This window comes from Polypterus senegalus, chromosome 16 (assembly GCF_016835505.1).
Source record: "Polypterus senegalus isolate Bchr_013 chromosome 16, ASM1683550v1, whole genome shotgun sequence".
In the NCBI taxonomy this organism is placed as follows: Eukaryota; Metazoa; Chordata; class Cladistia; order Polypteriformes; family Polypteridae; genus Polypterus; species Polypterus senegalus.
The window spans coordinates 24389983-24413358 of record NC_053169.1 but is presented as its reverse complement, the minus strand read 5'-3'; the positions used below and the strand labels follow the sequence as shown (position 1 = coordinate 24413358).

The following is a 23376-nucleotide window of genomic DNA, read 5'->3' as shown; positions in this document are numbered from 1 at the left end:
CAATCGGCACTCTCCCCAGCAATGGTGTCCTTTATATCTTATGCGCGGCCGTGGAAAGACCATTCATTGTGTGCCCAGCTTCCAGTATGTGTGCTTTATTTGCTTATCGTGCGCGGCCTCTAGGCCATTCACTGCGCGTCCAGCTTCCAGTGTGTGTGCGTCCACGTGCCGAGCGCATGCGCACTTCACCAGAAGACACACACGGACACCTGGACGTACACAGAGGTTTTATTAAAGAGGATTTGTGTCTGTTTTTGTGTCTTGCACTTATAGTTGAGATAATGAGGGTTTGTGAGCTTGTTATGGTTTATTTAAGTCTTCCGTCTGCCTGCTGTCTTTCAGTCTGTACGTCTATTTAATAAATCAGTCAATCTCTACTTGTCTTTAGTGAAGGAGGAAAAAAAACATCCTGTAAGCTGTGCAGGAAGGTACATAAATGAGATAAGAGAATGGCAGAAACGGCACCTTCTCATGTGGGTTACCACCACAGCCAGATTTCTTGTGCTCTCCTCCAAACCACCGTAAGTGTCTGCTCAGTCAGTCAAGCTAAAGCTTAGCTTCTTATTAGAACTGGATTTGTTTTGATGATGTTGAATTTTTGTTTTTGTTTTGTTTTTTTAAGCTGCTTCATCTACGTGACTTTGTTACTTTGTGTGATAAAATGCTTCTCTCTTAACTTAAAACTTTTTCTTTCCTTTCTGTTTTATGTCCTTGAGCATTTTGTTTTCTACTGAACTAAAAGAAAGTTTCTTAATTGATGATTTAAGGATATTTGTTTAATTAAATGAGGTCAAAGATAACCTTTTTCTATTCAACAGTAAAATGGAGAGCTTACTGCTACAGAAGACAACCCAGTTTTCAAATGCAGACTAGGTGGTGCTCAGTGATGCTTTAGCCTCCTTCAACTAAGAAGGTGACTTGGGTCCTGAATTAACCATCGCTCAGTGTGGAGCAACAGCAGCTACAAAATGTTTTTTTTTTTCTGCTGAACTTTTACATCTTTTAGAATGTACTATCATTTTATTTTATTAATGTGTAGCACTAGAAGGACTGCCATGGTCTTTGGAGAGCCCCGAGAGACCCAAACAGCTGATACAGCAGGGATGAAAACTTTCATGGAGAAGAAACCTTGGAGTCATCAGGACACGGCAGAAGTGGCGCTCCGCAGGTTGCTTACTGAGAAAATTTATCAGCCAGTTGTGATGATCTTTGTACCAGTAAAAGGAAAATGATTATAAAGCCATTCAGGAATTAATCAAATTAAGCACAGTGTACTAGAGAAATATTTCTAGTTAAGTACAAAATTAGTCCAGTTCAAATTAAAAACGCAAAAGGTAAATTTAACCAAAGCCACCTTTAAGGCCACTGCTTGAGATTAAACAATGAACTAATGAACAGGTCTAAAGATCACGCAGAACAGATTTGTAAAAAAACGAAATTGAATTTTGCTCCGAACATAACAGAACCCAGGATTTCAAAAGAATCCTGTTGTATAAGATGCAGACAAAGAAGAACAAACTGGATGCCCCAGTGAGTAAACTGAAATGTAGAAGGTTATTAAAACAGAGGGAAAAGCTTTTAATAGAACTTTACAATAAAAATGACAATTCATAGAAAATGATACTCTACAGACGGGCTCCTCAGTCACAGTCCTGGAGGGCCACAGTGGCTGCAGGTTTTCATTCCAGCCCATTCCTTAAGTGGAACTCATTCATTTACTACTAAAGCAATACGCTTTTTGGGCTTCATTTTAGTTATTTTGCCCGTTACAATTTAGAACCTTTTTGTTGCCTATTTTTAGTTTTAAGCAGCTGCGTTTAAGATTTAATTGTTGCCTGTTTTCTTAACCAGACATTAGTTAATAATAAAATGCATATAACCAATAAACCAGCAACTCTCTAGCTAACATGCATATGCACCATGAAGTATCTGTGTTTTAAAAAATGTGTTTAGAAATTGGAAGGACCATTAAGTTTAGCCATGTGTTTTGTGGACTACAACAGATTTAATGTTCTCAAAGAAGGAAACTCTACAGTGCAATTCAGATTTCTCTTAGACAAGCCAATATTTATATTGTATTGCAAATAGTGTCTTATAATTAGGAAACTAGCTAGAACGGAAATCTGCAGCCCTCCAAGACCATGATTGAGGACCCCCTGCTCTACAGGAAGGTAATTCACTGTAAACATAAATATAAACTAATGGAAACTACATTAATTGACACTAAACCCAAGCGTGGAGCTCCATCATAATCTGGTACCAGCAGAAGCAGATGATCTTCACACTGGATGGGTGTCTAGTTGTGCAGAAAACATGCAAGGTGCAAAGAAGCAAAGTGCACAGAGTTGTGCAGCGCCACCAACTTTTATTATCGCCTCACAATGCCCTAAAAATGGGAAACATGTTGTTAATTTCATATTCCAGCTTACTGACTAAAAACATTCTGTTTGCTGGGGTGGTAATGGTTTCTAGAAGATTATGTTCTGGAATGAAGAAATGAGGAAGGTTCCCCAAGCGCAAGTACTCAATGAGATCAGTCAGAAGCTGCAGAAAGCATTGGGAGAGATTGTTTGAACTCCATTGTGTATCTTCTGGCTGCTTTGCACAAGCATGCAGCAAGGTGGTCTTCATAAAATATGAGGAAAATTTGGACAGTTCCCGGGGGTGTTTTTCCTTTAGCCTTTCCAGTAAATATTTCAGCAGTTTAAGGCATTCTTTCCTATGAATGAAAAAAAATATATATATCCATATATTCATTAAGATAAAACAAGAAAGAAATGTTCTATACAGCTAAATTTTTAAAAAGTACATTTTTGATAAAGACATAGATCCGAGTGTGCTTTCCTCTTCACTTATCTTAAAAATGTAAAGTCTGCCTGTTATTCCTCAAAGCAAAAATGTGTTGAGACCTGAATTATTAAGAAAATAACTTTCAGCACCTTTTCAGCCAAAATGTGTGTATTCTGTTTAGTAGAAGTACAGTATAGTGATGGCACCATTAGTAAACATGGTATTGAATTACTGGCTTCTTCCTACACCGGGGTGTCCAACTCCGGTCCTGGTGGGCAGTAGTGGCTGCAGGTTTTCATTCTAACCATCTTAATTAGTGAGCCATTTTTGCTATTGATTAACTTTTTTTGCCTTAGTTTTAATTGACGTGACTCCAACCCCTTTGTTGTTTCATTTTTCCTTAATGAGCAGCCAAACAATTAGTCACAAAACATTCTGCCACATGACCAGCTAACCTGAAAATAGAGAAAACTGAAGGTATTGGTCATGTTGGTCTGCTCAGGTCATCAAAACATCTTGACAGTGGTCTTAGAAAAAACAGAAAATCAAAAGTCTGCTGTGGCAGAATGAGAGCAGCAACAAGTCATGATATTCAATTAACAGAAAGAATTGGCTTCTCATTAAGAAACTGGTTGGAGTGAAATTGACTGGAGTTTGAAGCCCCAATTTGGCTCGTTTCATATCTCATTTCTGTTTGGCTGCCATTTAATGAAGAAATAAATCAATTCAGAGGACTTAATCCTTAAAAACAGGGCTACTAAAATGAAGGGAAAAGGAGTTAATTAGCAGTGAAAACTGCTTGCTGATTAAGAAAAGGGTTAGAATGAAAACCTGTGGCCCACAAGGACCAGGAGTTGGACACCCCGTCCTACACTAAAAATGTTTTTGTAATATACAAACTTGGTATGACAATGCAACATCATAAATTATTACACTCGCACACAGCTTTAGAAAAGAAATCCAATCGTATATGGTACAGTCACGTGAAAAAGAAAATACACCCTCTTTCAATTCTAAGGTTTTAGATATCAACACATAATTAAAAGATATCTGGTCCTTAGCAGCTCTTAAAATTTGGTAAATACAACTTCAGATGAACAACACCACCATGCCATTATTTATTTAACAAAAACTAAGACAAAACGAAGAAGCAGTGTGTGAAAAGAGAAGTCCACCCTTACTGCTTTCATAGGAATTAAGAAAGTAAGTAGCAGCCAGGTGATCAAATGCATTTGATTAACCGATCATCAAAAAGTGAGACCCTCTCAATAAAAGCAGCAGTTTGCTGGGCTGCAGCATTCAGGTTTGTGTTAACACAATGCCAAGGAGGAAAGACGTCAGCAGTGATCTTAGAGCAGCGATTGTTGCTGCCCATCCATTTGCGAAGGGTTATAGGGCCATTTCAAACAATTTGAAGTCTGTCATTCTACATGGAAAAAGATTATTCACAAATGAAAAAACACTCCAGACAGGAGGGGCCATCCCAGCAAATTCACCCCAAAGTCAAATTGCAAAACTCTACAGGCCTCAGTTAGCATGTTAAATGTTAATTAGAAAAAGACTGAACAAGTATTGCTTGTTTGGAAGAGCTACTAGGAGCAAGCCTCTTCTCTCTAAAAAAGAACATGGCTTAGGTTTGCAAAGTCGCATCTGCACCAACCACAAGACTTCCTTTGGAGAGAGGAGACCAAAGTGGAGATGTTTGGCCGTAATGTACAGCGTCATGTTTGGTGAAAACCAAATGCAGCATCTCAGCACAAACACTTCACTCCAGTTGTCGAGCACGGTGGTGGATGGCTGAGGATTTGGGCTTGTTTCGCAGCCACAGGACCTGGGCACCTTGCAGTCACCGAGTGAACCATGAACTTCTCTGTATACCAAAGTATTGTAGAGTCAAATGTGAGGCCATCTGTCTGACAGCTTAAGCTTGGCTGAATTTGGGACACCCTACTCTACAACGGAATGGCTGAAACAGAAAAGACTCAAGGGGTTGCAACAGCCCAAAGTCCAGACCTCAACCCGATTGAGATGCTGTGGCAGGACCTTAAGGGAACTCCCCGCAAACCTCCATGAACTGAAGCAACGCTGTAAAGAGGAGTGGATCAAAATTTCTGTAAAATGATGTCAGAGACTGATAGTCACACAGATAGCGAAGACGTCAAGTTATTGCTGCTAAAGGGGTTACTACAAGCTACTGAATCCTGGGCAGTGGAATCTGTTATGTGTTGTTTTACACCTGAGGGTAGATTTCAATAATTAGAATTAGAAGGACCAGATTTTTTTTTATTTTTAATTATGTCCTGATGCATAAAACCGTAGAACTGTAAGAGGGTGTACTTTCTTTTTCACATGACTGAACAAGTCACAGCCTTTCTATTACACATTTACATCATATCCTAATTGAAATATTCATGCATTGTTTGCAATGTAAGCTAAATCTCACTTACATAACACATTTACAATGTTGTACTACAATTATGTAGTAATTACAGTAAGTACAATTCACAATATTAAATTGACACACAACTCTTAGTTTGCCAATTTATTGTAATTGTGGCAAAATAAGCACATTCATATTTTTTAAAACACAAGAAAATATATGCATGGTGCAACATTCGGGCACCTTCTGACATTGGATTAACTTTTGATAGCTGGAGCATGTTTAATGTTTTAGTTGTTTCATCAAAGAGACATTTTTGTTTATGAGATATTTTGTGACGGAGCTGTGTGTCATTTGACAGGTTTGTTCAGACAGCTCACTCGGGCAGAACTGGCTGGCCGTGCGCACACAAGTCTGCGGCTGGTTCAACAGCTCAGACTGCTGAGGGTCTGTGTACCAAATGGATCAGTTGTCTGACATGCAGAAGAGCAGTATGCTGTACACCAAATATCCGCGCTGAAATAATCTCTCATGAGCTTTTCCCTCAACTACGATGCACTGCTGCTAAACTAGCACAGCACAGGAATCTCATACTCCTCAGCTTTTTTTGTGAGGTGCGTGAGACTAAAAAGAGAAAAAAAGTGGCGACTGCTATTTGGCACTTTGTGGAAATTTCTGCAGATATGTGAAGACTATCAACAATGTTTATTTGCATCGAGGCAAAGCCCAGCTTATGGTTGATATCATCAGCAATGAGCTCAGCTCTACTTTCCACACGTTGCTGATTTGCTGAGTCATCTTGCTGCTCAGATTCTGTCTTATGGCAAGGGAAGTTACACAAAGTGCAAATGTGTAAATATTAGCAGTCTAAATGATTTAAATGTATTTAAACACTTCTCTTGAGTATAAATCTTAATATTCTAAATGTCCAGAGAGCTGTCATAATGTGAATTTAACATTTTTGTGTGGCAGCTGTGGTCAGTGCTCCAGGTAGTAAATATATGAAACACTTGAGGGTTAATGTATAATGCTGTGCATAGAACTTGGCATACGAACCAAAACAAAAATGTACATAAACACAGAAAAAGCAAATACATAAAACTGTGCGTAGTGTGCAAAGTACTACACATTTTCCCTTTATAAATTCCAATCAACATGAATTTTAACGTGCCCCCACATCTACAGACCCACTTCGACTCATCTTAGAATTTTGCATATTTGGATATGCAAATCAATTTACAGTAAATAAGCCGTTCCATTTAGTGGTTTGTTAAAAGACAATGGTGAAAGAATGTGTAAAAAAGAATTTCACTGACTGCGAAGTGGAGGTCCTACTCAGTGACGTGTAGGCAAAGAAAAAACGTATTGTTTGGAGGCTTAGGCAGGGGTATGAGCAACAAAAGGAAAATGTTGGAGTGGCACTCAAAAGTTCAAGTTCAGACAGTCACACAGTGTCTGAAATAAAAAAAAGAAGCGGTCAGATGTCAAAGTTAATGTGAAAAGGCGAGTGGCATACAGAAGCGTGTTAAGAGCCACAGAGAAGAAAAAAAAAAATAGGGACGAGTGATGAAAAAAAGGTCTATGTCGAAATTGAAGTCAAAATGCTGACTTTAATCTTGAAATTTCCACATTAATCTCGTTCTGCTTTAATGACAAAGTAAACTACATCGTAAACTTCATCTTAAAATTGATGTTTAATTTGCTAGTTTCTCAAATCCCATTGTAACTAAGGAAGCACATTAAATGATTTATATTCTATGTGTTCCCTGATCCACTCGTTAATCGCTACATACTTCTTACATGGGCTTTCTCTTTAGTTGACAGGAGCACACAGGCAGTGATCGCCACACAGAATACATTCATATTACATATTACATTCATGATATTACAGCTCTCTGGACATTTTAGAATACTAAGATGTATACTTGGCATAATTTTCATGATGAAATGCATTAAATATGTGGGGGCACTTTGCAGTAGTGGTAGCAATGAGTTGGCGCCCCGTCTACTGATTGTTCCTGCCTCCCTCAAGATGCTTGCTGCACCGTGCGGGACCCTGGATGAAATAATGTATTGCAGCAGTTCTGTCTCTGTCACGCATACCAACCCCCAATTCCTGTCCTTCTGTTTTCTTTCTCTTTGTAACCAATAAGTTACAGAATAAGTGAGTGTAGACACTTAGAATAAGCTACCAAGTAGTGTGGTAGACAGTAAGACTTTAGGGACTTTCAAAACTCAACAATGTTTTCTTGAAAGAAATAAGTGGATAGGCCTGGCGAGCTTTGTTGGGCTGTATGGCCTGTTCTCGTCTAGAGTGTTCTAATGTGTAATAAATGTGAAACTAGCTATAAGCTTAGAACACCGATTCTTCAAAACATTTAAGGAACATTGAAAAACCTTTGTTATAAGTTGGGACCATGTACTGATAGCACACTGCTGCACCCACCAGGAGTAGAGTCACTTCTGGCATTTGTGAGATATATGTTTAATTATCCCATCCATCCAGGGTTGTGCCAGTCCCAGCAAGCACTTAGTGCAAGGCAGGAACAATCCCTGGATGGGGCGCCAGCTCATCGCTACTGCCGCCCCACCATGCCCCCACATGTTTAATTATTAACAGTATACATTATTTAAATGAAATTAACAATTTACCTGTATAATGTAATATACATAATTTAATGCCTTTTATCATAAAAAATATCAAGTATACATTGTAGTCTTCTAACAGCATACAACTCCAAGAGCACAGCTCTCGGAAATCTAAATTGACTTAGATGCCAGTCCTCATCATCTGTAAATACGTGCTCTCTTCTATTGAATTGAATTGAACTGAATTCCCTTATTGTCATTGTTTGGTACAATGAGCTTCAATATGCAACTCCTCCATTAAATTATTTTGCTATAAAATGATACAAAATAATAATACAATAAAAAAAAATAAAAATATGAAAGCATAAGTACAATATACATGTATATATAGTGCAGATAGTACAAATGTTTCTGCGCCTTAAGGTCTGTGCCGGAAAAGCTCTGAAGCATTTGCCGGATGGAAGAAGTTGAATAGACTGTGCTCATTGTTGAGCGGAATCCTTGCAGATGTCGGCATCTTTCCTGAGGCAGTGTGTGCTATAAATGTCCTCCAGAACTGGAATATGTATCCCAATAATCCTCTGCACTCTCGATACAACGCACTGCAGAGCTTTCCGGTCAGCTGCTGTACAGCTGTGATTCCACACTCGGATACAGTGGCTTAAAATACCCTGAGTGGTGCACTGAGAATAACAACACTAAAGCAGCTGTGGTAGTTGAAATAGTTTGGCCATTTCATGCACCGTTATATTGTTACAGAATGATTACAGTCAAGTGACTTAAATTTGTTAACGATAAGCAATTAATTTCAACGTATTTGATAAAACCCATGTTGTGGATGCAAATCTAAAATCAAAAAGAAAATGACACATAGCACTGTTTTGACTCTGGGTGCTGCCAGTTTACAAAGCCAAGCAGAAACGTGCGTACGTAAGGCTGCCTTAAGAATGTGTGTGGGTTTTGTTTTTTTTATCGATCTCAAAGTGAGCGTGGAAAAGGGCGTACGCAAGATTTTTGTGCATACGCTCCGTTTATACATAAGGCCTTTGATGAATAATGAGTGGGTTGGAGAGCACATAGATTACAAAATATTTAACACACTACTTTAAGTATGATAAGATTTAAGAAATACTAGTAAATTAACAATCAGTCTGAAAATGGATTTTAAAATGATCTCACATGGCTCCACTCGGGTCCTAATCGGGGATCCCAAGTTGGTTCGTCATGTGGTGGATGCACTTAACCTCTCTCTCTCCTTAGGGAAATATTTCATTAATAAATACCCAGTGAAGGTTCAAACCCTTCAGGACATGAAATGAGCAGTTAACCTAAAAAAGAGGCTGAAACAAAACAGCCAAGTTTATCAACTGATGCTCGCCTGCCTTTTATAAAAAGGATGTTACTACTTTTAATATAATGGGGTCCATATTTGACTCGCTTATTATAGGAATCCCTACAATCAAAATCTTTGTCAGACTTGACTCAAACACATTAGCCAACAGGAATCACCTCAACGGGAACTTCTGGTCTGCTGAAAGGTTTTTTTTTTTTTACCAAAAGTGATCCTAAATGTTAAATTTTTCAAAAGTTACTTAGATAAAAGCTGTATAAAACTGAAAGGTCTGCAATATGTGTTCACAGCATTTTTGATATTATGAATTATTTTTTCAGTTTGTCATTTCCACATTTTAATTTCTGTGACATTTCAATTTTATTTTTCAAAAAGACATTTTACGTGGAATCAGTTTGGAACCAAAGAATATCTACAATATGTGCTTAAAACATTTTTTTTTACAATTCTAAAATACAGTATTTTTGAAACGTGTAAGAAACTGGCAGGTCTTTAAAGAAGATTTAATGAATTTAGATCTTTGAAGATTTAATGAATTAATAACACTTAATTACACTTAAATGAAGTGTACACTGGGATAACTGCTGATGTTGCTTTTTGTTATTTAGGAATTTGGACCATCAAACACAGATGTGTTAATTCCACCTCACTGCAATCTCATGGCAGGAAAGTCAGCATGAAAATGATCAGATAAACTAACGTAATTTAGGAACAGATCCTTATATATAATTTGATACTATCCATATGTTTGATGTTCGCGTCAATACCTCGACTCAATACAAGTTAGAACCATGCAATGGGACTCTGTCTCTGTAGTTAGAACATAACGTGGCAAACGCGGACGCAGTATTGCATGATTGGCTAAGAATGTTCGAATGCCTCAGTGACGCCGCTGGATGGCCGAGTATAGTAAGTTGATGTTGGTTCGAGCAGATAACAGTAAGTTCAGTTGGTTTTTGGAATGTTGGTTTGGTGGGGCGTACTTTCCAAGATTAACATCGTCGACTGACTTAAACCCTTCAACAGCTCCAGAACCGTAAGTAATTTAGAACATATCGCCAATTGCTTGGTACGTCGAAATCTATCTTTGGGCAGTTCGGTTTTGGCATCCGTCTTTCTAACATCTATTGGCAAACTGACGGCTGGGTATTAACAACGGTCATTGCTTAAATTTTAGCTGATCTCGGATCTAAAATGACCACGGCAACATAATTATTACTCTGACTCTGATTAGAGTCGTAAAATGCGGTTTGTTTTGAAAATCTGTTTGCCAGAAAAAATCTAATGAGGTGCGCCGAAGAGATGAGTTCATGTCTCGCAACCCCGTTTAAACAGGCAGCTCTTCATTACATCAGCCAAAAAGGTCTATTTTAAGCTCAAATCAGTGCCATGATAATAAAATCATTTCATTTGTTAAAAAAACAAATAATTCTTTGCAGAGAAAGTATGGATTTCACAAACATAGAATTTGTAGCCCGATTCGATCAGGCTCCCAGTCGCTACTAATAAGATATGTCAATGAGGGGGTTGCTGGGAGTACTTGAAGGACTGCAGTAGTCCTGGCGAGTTTGAGGTTCTTCAAAAAAAGAAAGTCACTTCCAAATTTAGAGATTGTCTTGAAATGACCTCATGTTATTATTTTAAATAGACCCAACTCAACATGCTCTTCAATTGTTGTGTAAAAGTGGGCCTTTATGAGTGAAGTTCTTGCCTAGAGCAGTGGCTCTCAGCCTTGGTGGTATTCATGGTAACACACAGGAAAGAAAAGTGGGCCTTAAAAGGACCACTTGTTACACAGCAGTGTGGTGTAGTTGGTCCACAGCTCAAGTCAAAAAGGCCACTTTTTAAATAAATAGTCGCCACACTCGCAGCTTAGAGAGGAGGCGTGGTAGTGTTGCCGGAGCAGGTTCCCGGGTGCATTCGTGATGCAGGCGGTCCTCGCCCAGGTAAGGAGTCGTCAGCATCTATAATGGATGCCGGGAGCTGCTAATTGCCACACCTGATCCACGTCCCCGTGATAAATAATATAAGCGTGAGGCAGCTAGGGGAAAAGAAAATAGAAAAAGAGGAACAGCAGTTACAGGAGAAGAAGAAGAAGGCAGGAACCAGGAAGGAGAAAGACAGTGCGTGATTAAGCAAATGCTCGCTCACAGTATATAGCGGTTGGCAGCTGGACAGTGAGCCCTCGTGGGGTGTTTGGCCAGCACCCGGGGCAGATGGTAGTTGTTACTCCCGCTGAGCATTAGTGAGGAGCAGGAGTGATTGAAAGGGGATGGCTCGCCACATAAGGCCGAGAAGGCAGCAGGAGTCGGGACTTGGGAAGTGAAAGCCCCTGTGTGAGCGCCCTGGTCGCTGGGGAGCTCAAGTCACGGTCAGATGATGCCCAACGGAGCCAGGGGTCGGAAAAGTGAACAGACCAGCAGTAGAAGGAAGAAAGAAAGTCAGCTGCAGGTAGGGTAGCTCCCCTGGAGCATAGCCTGGATGGGAGAAGCAGGGGAGTCACCAGTAGAAAGGCACCGGGATCTGTTTTTAAAGGACTGCTTCCAGCCATTGTTTTAACCTCATCGGATTTTAAAGGAATTATTTATTGTGTTTTTTCTTATCTTCCACAGTTCACTTGTTTTTATGGGATTATTTATTTGAAGATTTGAGACACTACACTATTTGTTTGGACACTTTGATTATTGTTGTTTTTAATAAAGGCACTTTGCACTTTTACACCATCCCCTTGCTTCATTGTTGTGCTTCACTGTCCAGCTCATTGGTGACATAACTGACGGTGTCGGGTTTAAGAGCTCCCAGAAGCTGGATGGGATCATGGAGTAGAACCCACATCGTCACAAGCAGCCCAACCCAATCACGGGCCACACTTCAATTCCACGTTGTTCCTGCCTTTCTCACCTGTAGCCCGCCCCCACTCCTCTTCCATGTACACCGCCCATACCCATTTGAAGTCTCCCACTGCTCATATGGGGTCTGAAGTAACAGCTCCCCCCCAGCTCCTTACATTCTTAAGGTGATCCATGCCAGGATCCCAGAAACTTCCCAGAAACCATGCGTCAAGGAAGGTGGGTTTTTATGAAAGAGTGCATATTGTTAGGTACTGTAGGTAGTCTCCTTCTGCTCACACACACTCACACCAGCAGCCTGCACAGCGTCTCACTCCCAGGTTGATGTTATAAATAGTTCTAGCTTTGGTTTACCTGTTTGGTTAACTTTCACCTTTAAGACAGATTAAGAAACCGTAATGCAGAAGGATATTTGATGTAGAACAAAGGTAAATTTTGATGATTATTAAAAATAAACGTATCTAACATTTAATTTTAGTGTTAATTGAATTAATATTACTGGATAGGGGACAGCTTTTGTTTCAGAAAGATACCCTAATGTTCAGTAACCTTCATCCATACTTAAATACTTAACTTAACATACTGTAGGGGCAGAACGGCGCAGCCATTCTGCACAGACTAATCCTTCACATTGACTTGGAAACATCTGTGACTTATTTTCCTTCTTTTCTTTTTTGGAGTTATTTTCATCCTCCTTTTAATTTGACTGAAGAGTTAATTATAGAATTTTTTTAAGTCCCATATTAAGCGATCATCCTGTATCAAATTAGACTGATGTTCTTGTATACATAAGTTAAATTAAAACACACCCACAGACCATCTGTAGTCCATTCTTAAAATTCCAGTACAAGTAGGGCCGGGGAAAGAAGGATGTGGTTAAAGAGGTATCATCTCTAGTTGTGCATACTAAGAGTCCTTCCTTAATAATTTCAAATTGAGAAAATAGTGGTATGTTAAAAGATTTCAATTCTTGGAGACAGTTAAAAACAAAGGAAGAGAATCCTAGGCTTTAAGACACCCTGTGCCATCTGCCTACATGTGAGTCAGTTATCTGCTATACTTAAGCATTTGCTTTGTTTAATGGGTCTTCTATTACCCAGAAGCCATGTTGTATGACTACTATTTGTTTGAACTAATTAAGAGCATACACAGATTTGCATTTATATTAGTGGGGGCTCTGACCAGATGGTGAGACATTTTCAGGGTCCTTGGTTTTAAAAATGTTTGAGAACCCCTAATATATCGAATAAAAATGTCTATCATTCCTACAGACATTTTAATTTGCGAACTGTCCTGGGTGGGTATTCACTATAGAAAGGCGTTCTAATAGACAGCGTGAGTGTAGTGAGGCCACAGGCAGGCTAAGCAAGCTGTTTGCTCATAGACGTAACAGGATGCTGGTGAGGACAGAACTGTCAGCAGTAAGAGACAGAAGGCGTATGGCAAGTGACTGGTTAACAGAATGTGTGTGTGCTGTGCATTACAGCTGATCTGACGGCTATCCACATTGGACATGTGGAACTGAACAGATTTCAGTTACCATATCTGTGTACCTCTTTGATCATCTGGTGGTCCAAAACAAAGCCTGCCACTCTGCCTCCACCCTGTTGCTACTTCATTGCTCTGAAGGTTGTTCTGATTGTAACATGGGAAGATATATTATAGATAATTTGACCCAGTGCATTTAACAACAAATAGTGACAAGATGAAAAACATTGCTACAAATGAGCAATGGAAAGAAAGTAGCAACGTTTGGGTGACATTAATACAGTATATTATTTCTTAGAGAGACATTGTATGTTGGCACCATTCTGTATCATTTTATCCAAGTACCAGCCATACTACCCATCTGAGATGGGTTGTAATACAAGTAATCAACACAAACCTCAGCGTTAACATATGCAGTGCACCATCTATTGAAATGTATTTTGTAATGCATGTAGTAATAAAATGCATTGCATTTATCATTCCAACAGATGGCACATTAAAAACATTATTAATAATAAAATGATTTTCCAAAAATATGTGTAATGCACCTTCTGTTGGAATGAAAAACACAATGCAAATATCTCTGTTATATGCCTTTTAATGTGGGATTCATTAAAGCAGTGTTAATATTTGTGATGTGCCATCTATTAGAATGATAAATGCAATTCAGTTTATTACTACAGATGTTTGTGATGACCATCTGTTGGAATGACAGAGACGTAGCAACTGGATGGACACACAGTTACACAGATAAACAGACATGTATCCTTTAATTAAGGTGGACTAGCTGTGCTGCCCATCTAAGATGAATTGAAATCTAAGTATTCAACTTTGACCTCAGCGTTAACATTTGCAGTGCACTATCTATTGGAACTTATTTTATAATGTAGGTAGTAATAAAATGCTGCATGTTAATCATTCCAACCGATGGTGCATCACAAACATTAGCACTTTAAGAGCATAAGCATTTTAAAAATCCCATACCAAACGGCATGTAACAGACATAGCCTCGGACGGACACACAGATGCACAGACACTTGACCATTTGTTAAGGTGGATTTTTAGAAATGAAGGGGAGAACATACCTGCAACATTTTACACCGTAAGCTTCACAGCATGTCCTTGTTTGACCATGTTCTTTTAAAATCTTCTTCTCAATGTTTGAAAATGAAATGCGCCATGCGTCTGAGAAAAAAAAAAAAATAAATCTCAATTAAATAACACCATTTTTTGTTTGCCACTGAGAACTGATCGTTCCTATAAACACACATTTAACATTTATAATCAGAGATTTTAAAGTCTTTTTAGTGAAAATATTTATTTTTAGATTGCAAAAGAGCAAAGGAATAAAGCCGTGCATTGCTGTCCCCATTCCAGACTGGCTGTGGCTTTCGGGGCTCAGTGACCGCTTAAGCAGGCTGTTTGGTGGCTCAGCTGATCGCCGCCATTGTTCAATGGACTGCAGGACATAGAGTTAATTGTGTAAGCTCTCTTTTGTGTTAATGTTCTATAAGTAAAGCTCTTATTTGAATCAAAAAGTCTGCATTATTTTTAGAATTGCTGATAGCTGAAAGTTGTAAATGCAAACATTTATTCTCTATAATACTGCTTATTTTCAAACTGCAAATAATTATCAAATATCTATATGAATACATTCTGTACAAAACGTGCTTAACAATAGGAAGTTCTTTTCTCAAGTTATACTAAACAGTCATTTATGATCACTGTTTATAACACTGGGATTAAAAAGAAAAGAATGAGCACCTTTTGCCAAGACTCCGTTTCTTTCTGCATCTCCATCACCCACATATTTAGGTACAAGGTAAAATGGTTCCTGTTTGAATGTTCTCTTAACTTTTAATCCAAGCCATGTATCGATTTTTTTGAAACCTTCATTTGTTGCAGAGGGCCAGCTGCTATGCACTTCCAGTCCAGGAACAATGTCCACTTCAATGTCTTTTCCGTTGCCTTTTGCATTCTTTATTGACAGGGTGATGGCAGGACAGCCTGGCTTCTTTCTTTGAACATGAGCATCCACTGAAGGTGAAGAAGGAGAAAGAGAGGACATTCACATAACATGGGAGTAGACACAACTCGGGACTCTAAATGTGCAGTAAGTTAGAATGACTTGATCTCAGACATTAGAAAATGAACTGAACCAGAATTAACATGATCACTTCAGGCAACATTAATTAAGAATTTTAAAAACCTGACACTACAAGGTTATATTTTACATATGAGTGACATTTTGAATTCTAGGGAATTATTTGATATTTACCTGACTTTTTTATGAAAAAGGCCATCCCGGCGGCACTTCAGAACAGACAATCTGCCTGAAGCTAAGCACATTTCAGCCCGGCCACTACTTGGAAGGGACACTGACAGGGGACAATAGTCTGTATCCCCAGTTCACTTTGTTAATAGAATATGAAGTCTCTCAGGACTCCAGCAAGTCTGAAAGAAATTTATTTAACAAAGACGCCCCTGGAGCACCCCAGGCAATACTGTATGTGTTTTTGTACCCATGTTTTAAGTTATGCTAACAATTGTTTGTTCGGACAAAACTTTTATAGATATCAATATGCAAGAACACATTTAACATATAGCTGATAATATGCTAATTACAGGTAAGATTGTTTACTTAATGAGGTTTAAGAGAATGAACTAAGCTTGGAAAATGTAATATATTCTTATTGCCGAGACTCAATGTCAGGGGTTGCTTTCTGCAGAAACATCTGCAAACTTTAAAGCAGATAGACACAAGTCAGTATAAAGTGCCTTTGTTACACTGATAATCCTATGGCATCCTTTCAAGCATAGCATCTCTTAGAACAATATTAGCTTATTTAACAGTGAAAAATCTTGAGAGCCTAAGAGTCCAAAATGCTAAAAGGTTATGAAATGATTTTCTCCAACAAGACCTTGGATAAGCTTGGGTTGCTGCTTGAAGTGGCATTGGCACTAACTGTACATTGGGGTCTTGTGTGTGGATTTCAATGCCCCAGTGCTGTAAAAATTGGTGCCATCTTTCAGATGAGTCATAAAGTCGAGGTCCTGACTCTCTGTGGTTATGAAAGATCCCCTGGGCATCTTTCAAAAAAGAGCAGGGGGTTTCCCAATGTTCTGCCTCTCTAATCATTCCCTGTCCCTTACTGACTGAGTGTGTGTCTCACCCTTCGCCACCTAAAAACTAATGGGTGGTGAGTGCACTGGTGCAGAAAATGGCTGATGTCATGTCCAGGTAGCGCTGCTGCCTTGCAGTTAGGAAACCCGGGTTCGCTTCCCAGGACCTCCATGCGTGGAGTTTGCATGTTCTCCCCTTGTCTGCGTAGGTTTCCTCCCACAGTCCAAAGACATGCAGGTTAGGTGCATTGGCGATTCTAAATTATCCCTAGTGTGTGCTTGGTGTGTGGGTGTGTGTGCCCTGTGGTGGGCTGGCGCTCTGCCCAGGGTTTGTTTCCTGCCTTGCACCCAGTGTTGGCTGGGATTGACTCCAGCAGACCCCCGTGACCCTGTAGTTGGGATATAGCGGGTTGGATAATGGATGGATGTCATCCAGGTGAATTCTCCACTGTCTAAATAAAGTAAGTTGGAAAGCACTATGTAAATGTAACTCATTATTATTATTATTATTATTACTTTGCTTTGTTATGCAGCTAGTGGAGTTCAGAGGATCTGCAGTGTGTGTCTTGTTATATTATATAAAATAATCTTAATCTTAATTCTTGTTTTCTCACTTTGGTAAACCACAAATGGCAGTAAATAATTGCATGCTGAAAATTCATTTTGATATTATCTGGTCCTTCTCCTGGGAGGAGATATCTGACATTCACAATCCATTTATAATTTGAGAATTTTGTGATAAAGAAGGAAGGCTCTTTAATTGAGGTTCACATTCTTTGTTTCTCCCCCTACCTTGAAAAATTTGTAAAAATGTTCAATATGAATATCAAAAGTGTACAACTTTGTATGGTACTTTGTTTGCTCTCACTCTCATCATAGATAAAGTAATAAAGTTGTGCGCCATCCATCAATCAGATACCATCCATGAAAAACTATTTAGCTTCATGTACTATTGAAAAAGCATTCCCAGTTTTCGTTCTATTTCTTCCAAACCCAGAGTGTAATACCTTCTCATGCAAGGGTCCATTTAATGTGGTTGACTTGATCATATTTAGGATGTTGGACGAAGGAGAAGCTGAACGAGTAGATAAATAAATAATGAATGATCAAACTCTTGTTTAATTATTTGTCAAGTACTGTCTACTGACCTTTAAATTCCCGTAAAATCTTCTTGATTTTTTCCCTGAAATCTGTGAGCATTTTGTCCGCTGACAGCGTCGTCTCATCCACTACAAATTTCCGGAGACACTTTATTGGGTTTCTCTTCAGAGAGACATGGTAGAAGGCAACTTCCTTGCCAAACGTTTCCAACGCCACTCGGGCCACCGGCATGGTCAGCATGAAGTCGAACTCATCCACGTCTGAAATCTGTGCAAGACGGCAGCAAAGAATAAGCATTTTTTAATACAGTATTACGGACATCACATCTGAGTGTATAGAGACGATTACAAAGATAAAGATAGGGTTGCAGATTAGAAAATTAGAAACACGGGACACTCTTAAAATTTCTCTCTATATTACTATATATATATAAATTTAGGGATCCTACTCGCAATAACTATAAGCAAACCCTTTTCACGTGAAAAATATTGCACAATCAATGGGACAATTTTCTCAGTATTGTGATTACTTGCAAGTGTAGATATGCCATAAAAAGAAGTTACAGTATTTATATCTTTTAACAATCTCTGTAATAGTGTATAGCGCCACAACATTTTTTATTATTGCAGCACATTTAGTCCTAGCACTTGAAAATTTGCTTGCAATTTTAGAATCAGGAAATACTGTTGGTAGTAGTACAGTAGTACAACCATTTGAACTGAACGACTGATGATTACGAACACTATGGAAGGATATTGCAACTTCTGAGACTATTATTTTACTTTCTTCATCTGTGTTTTTCTTGATCAAGGTGTTTATTTTAGCAGCTTCTTTTGAAGTGGAGGCAATACAATGTTTGTGCTTTGCTGTGCCTATGTGGTGCTTGATATCAGACTTCCCGCCATGTTCAGTACTGAAAGTGCAATTACATACACCAAAATCCTCCTTTTAACATATAAAGCATTAAATGACCAAGGTCCGGCTTATTTGTCAGAACTTATCATGACTTACAAACCAGAGCGCACATTAAGATCTCAAGATGCCGGTCTGCTTATGATTCCAAGGATTAATAAAATAACAGGAGGTCGAGGTCGAGCTTTTAGTTACAGGGCCGCTAAACTATGGAGTGGTCTGCCTGCTACTATAAGAGATGCCCCTTCGGACTCAGCTTTTAAATCCCAGCTGAAGACTCACTACTTCAGTTTAGCACACCCTGACTAGAGCTGCTGATTAACTGTACAGACTGCATCTCTGTTGTCAGTCATTAGCACTAAAGCATAAGTAACATGATTGTTATAATTATAATTGTTAATTGTTAATAACATAGTTATAATTGGATATTAACCCTCGCCTATTCTGTTTCTCTTCTCAGTACTCAAATGTGGCACTTGGTGCCACAGCCCACCTGCCAAGTTGTTTTGCCTGCCTAAGGTAAAGTCATCCCTGATGGAGGATCACAGGATATGTGTGGTAGAGGGGTCCTTTGATCGGATTGGCTGGCCCAGCGCTGTCTCAGCTGTGCAACGGCCAAATGGGGGAGGCAGCTTGATGGCCGAGGTCTCCAAGACTCTAAACAAATCCAAATCATATTATGGGATATCATCTACTGTTAAATTCTGGTCCGTACTTGTAATATTTTTATTTTCATACTGTATTGAGGATTTGTTTGGTTCTGTGTATTGTATTGACCTCCTTCTTTTTGACACCCACTGCACGCCCAACCTACCTGGGAAGGGGTCTCTCTTTGAACTGCCTTTCCCAAGGTTTTTTCCATTTTTTCCCTACTAGGGTTTTTTTGGGAGTTTTTTTGTTGTCTTCTTAGAGAGTCAAGGCTGGGGGGCTATCAAGAGGCAGGGCCTGTTAAAGCACATGTGTGATTTTGAGCTATACAAAAATAAATTGTATTGTATTTTATACACCCACAGTTTGCTTCTAAACAGCTTCTGCCTTGTTTGATAAGTGTCCATTCGCTGGAATATTCATCATGAAATTTACACTTACGTTTTGGCATCTGGGTGGATGGATGGATGGATTAGTTTTTAAGTTAGGAAAAAAGCGGGCCGTGGCAAGCAGTAACAACACGGTGATCCAGAACTGCACAGCAGCGCGGCTGGAGAGCACATACGGCGTGTGTCGCTGTCCTCAGCCAACCATAGCAAATGAACAAGTTGCAAACAGGCAGCTAACACTCATTTCCTGGTTACATTTGGGTTATTTTCATCAAGAGAATATGAGAAAAGAAAGTCTAATTACTTTTAAAGTTACAACTAAGTACCATAAGAAGGTAGTAAAAATATATTTTTATTACGAAATTTGAAAATTAACTAAATACGGGACATTTGGGTGTCCCTGAAAGGTCAGTACGAGACAGGGGACAAAATGATCAAATATGGGACATGTCCCGTATATACGGGACGTCTTTCAACCCTAATTAAAGAGCAACCTAAAACAAAGTCAGAAGTAAACCTGCTAGACCGAACAGCGCACAGTAAATTACCGAAAGCACAAACACAGAAACCGGGACTCGGTCGTTTTTCGGGGTTACCTTAAGAAATTCATAGTAGCTTCCCATGTTCAGCTGCGTGACCCCCAGGTCCTTAAGCTGCGACGAAATCTTCTTCATGATATCATTCACTTGCATCGACGCCTCGGATATGTCCTTCTTGCGTATTTTTATGCTGTCCAGAACTCTTAGCAGCATTCGATTGAGGTTGATCTCCTCAGCTGGGACCTGAAAGTCGGGCGAGGGTGGAGGTGTCTGCTCGGGACACGCTGCCTCTTCCACGATCGGGTCCTCAGTGCTACCTTGGCGAGAAGACGGTTTGTCGCGAAAGCTGCCTCTTCGAGTAGTGGCCGAATTCGTCGCCCTACCCTGGGATGTCCCCGAGACTCGGCCTGGAGGTAACCGCTGACCTCGGGGCGCAGCCTCGTTGGCAGGAATGGGAGCAGGAGGTGGCGGGCTCGTGGCCCTTCTACCAGCCTCGCCGGGGCTCTTGGCTCTGTTGCTAGTCTTCGAAGCGGCACCGACTTTCCTGCCACCTGCAGCGGGGCTCTTGGCTCTTGTGCCAGCTGTGTCAGGGCTCTTGGCTCTTGTGCCAGCTGTCTCGGGGTTCTTTGCTCTGCCGCCACCTGCAGCGGAGCTCTTTGCTCTGCCGCCAGCCGCAGTTTTCTTCGCTGCTTTTTTAGTTGCTGCAACGTTTTTTACTTTGCTTTTGTACAAAGTCTCTTTCTGACTGCCGGTTGGATTTTTGCTTGCCATTTTATGAATTGATTTATTTTTGCCAGGAAGTCCCTGTTATCTAATGTACGACACCAAAATGATAACCGCGCGTAAGGTTTGCTCTTAAAAGAATCGTCTTAGTTTCTGTTTGAGTAACACGCCTTAAATGGCAATTCCGCCCGTCCGTTCCTCATTAAGTATGTCCCGCCTAATCAGTTCAAAATTTTTAAATAAGTTGATTAGCACACTTCAGTCTCCTGCGCTCGGTGAGAATATTAGCGAGGCTTCGGGTTGCCAGAGGGACGTGTCCCATATTTGATCATTTTGACCCCTGTCCCGTACTGACCTTTCCGGGACACAGAAATGTCTATTTAGTTCATTTTAAAAATTCGTAATAAAAATATACTGTATTTTTACTACCTTCTTACGGTATTTAGTTCTAACTTTATAAGTAATTATACTTTCTTTTCTCGGATTCTCTTGATGAAAATAACCCAAATGTAACGATGAAATGAGTGCTGCCTGTTTGCTACTCGTTCATTTGCTGCGGTTGGCTGAGGACATCGACACTCTTACCGTTTTGCTCTCCAGCCGCGCTGCTGTGCAGTTCTGGATCAGCATTGCAACATACAGAGACTATCAACAAAGTGTGTTGGTCCTACTTGCCACGGCCCACTTTTTTCTAACATAAAAACTAATCCATCCATCCCAAGATGCTAAAACGTAAGTGTACATTTCGTGATGAATATTCCAGCGAATGGGCATTTATCAAACAAGGCAGAAGTTGTTTTGAAGCAAACTGTGGTGTATGTAATTGCACTTTTAGTAAATAATTTTCAAATGATTTTACTTTTGTTTTCCTCATAACCCATTAAAATCCTTGCTTTATGTTTTTAACTTAACGTCTCTACTTTTATATAATATATATACACTCACCCAAAGGATTATTAGGAACACCATGCTAATACGGTGTTTGACCCCCTTTCGCCTTCAGAACTGCCTTAATTCTACGTGGCATTGATTCAACAAGGTGCTGAAAGCATTCTTTAGAAATGTTGGCCAATATTAAAAGGATAGCATCTTGCATTTGATGGAGATTTGTGGGATGCACATCCAGGGCATGAAGCTCCCGTTCCACCACATCCCAAAGATGCTCTATTGGGTTGAGATCTGGTGACTGTGGGGGCCATTTTAGTACAGTGAACTCATTGTCATGTTCAAGAAACCAATTTGAAATGATTCGAGCTTTGTGACATGGTGCATTATCCTGCTGGGAATAGCCATCAGAGGATGGGTACATGGTGGTCATGAAGGGATGGACATGGTCAGAAACAATGCTCAGGTAGCCCGTGGCTTTTAAACGATGCCCAATTGGCACTAAGGGGTCTAAAGTGTGCCAAGAAAACATCCCCCACACCATTACAGCACCACCACCAGCCTGCACAGTGGTAACAAGGCATGATGGATCCATGTTCTCATTCTGTTAACATCAAATTCTGACTCTACCATTTGAATGTCTCAACAGAAATCGAGACTCATCAGACCAGGCAACATTTTTCCAGTCTTCAAATGTCCAATTTTGGTGAGCTCGTGCAAATTGTAGCCTCTTTTTCCTATTTGTAGTGGAGATGAGTGGTACCCAGTGGGGTCTTCTGCTGTTGTAGCCCATCCGCCTCAAGGCTGTGCATGTTGCGGCTTCACAAATGCTTTGCTGCATACCTCGGTTGTAACGAGTGGTTATTTCAGTCAAAGTTGCTCTTCTATCAGCTTGAATCAGTCAGCCCATTCTCCTCTGACCTCTACCATCAACAAGACATTTTTGCCCACAGGACTGCCGCATACTGCATGTTTTTCCCTTTTCACACCATTCTTTGTAAACCCTAGAAATGGTTGTGCGTGAAAATCCCAGTAACTGAGCAGATTGTGAAATACTCAGACCAGCCCGTCTGGCACCAACAACCAAGCCACGCTCAAAATTGTTTAAATCACCTTTCTTTCCCATTCTGACATTCAGTTTGGAGTTCAGGAGATTGTCTTGACCAGGACCACACCCCTAAATGCATTGAAGCAACTGCCATGTGATTGGTTGATTAGATAATTGCATTGATGAGAAATTGAACAGGTGTTCCTAATAATCCTTTAGGTGAATGTATATATATATATATATATATATATATATATATATATATATATATATATATATATATATATATATATATATATATATATATATATATATATATATATATATATATATATATATTTACTAGCTGAAGTACCCAGCATTGCCAGGGAGGAAAAGAAAGTCAGTATCCGACCCGCTATATCCTAACACAGGCTCATGGGGGTCTGGTGGAGCCAATCCCAGCCAACACAGGGCGTGAGGCAGGAACAAATCCCAGGCAGGGCGGCAGCCCACCGCAGGGCACACACACACTAGGGACAATTAAGGATCGCCAATGCACCTAACCTGCATGTCTTTTGA

At 39.8% G+C, this 23376-nt stretch overlaps 1 protein-coding gene across 1 annotated transcript; it reads right to left on the bottom strand.

Moving 5' to 3' along the window:
- cgas (cyclic GMP-AMP synthase) lies at window positions 1–21216 on the bottom strand. The gene is made up of 5 exons (XM_039738580.1): window positions 20217–21216; window positions 17719–17938; window positions 15212–15484; window positions 14533–14632; window positions 1–2719 (listed from the first exon to the last, which is right to left on the bottom strand). Exons 1-5 carry the CDS (start codon window positions 20928–20930, stop codon window positions 2377–2379), a joined length of 1650 nt encoding a protein of 549 aa, XP_039594514.1. The 5' UTR covers window positions 20931–21216; the 3' UTR covers window positions 1–2376.
- Between the last annotated feature and the right edge of the window lie 2160 nt (window positions 21217–23376).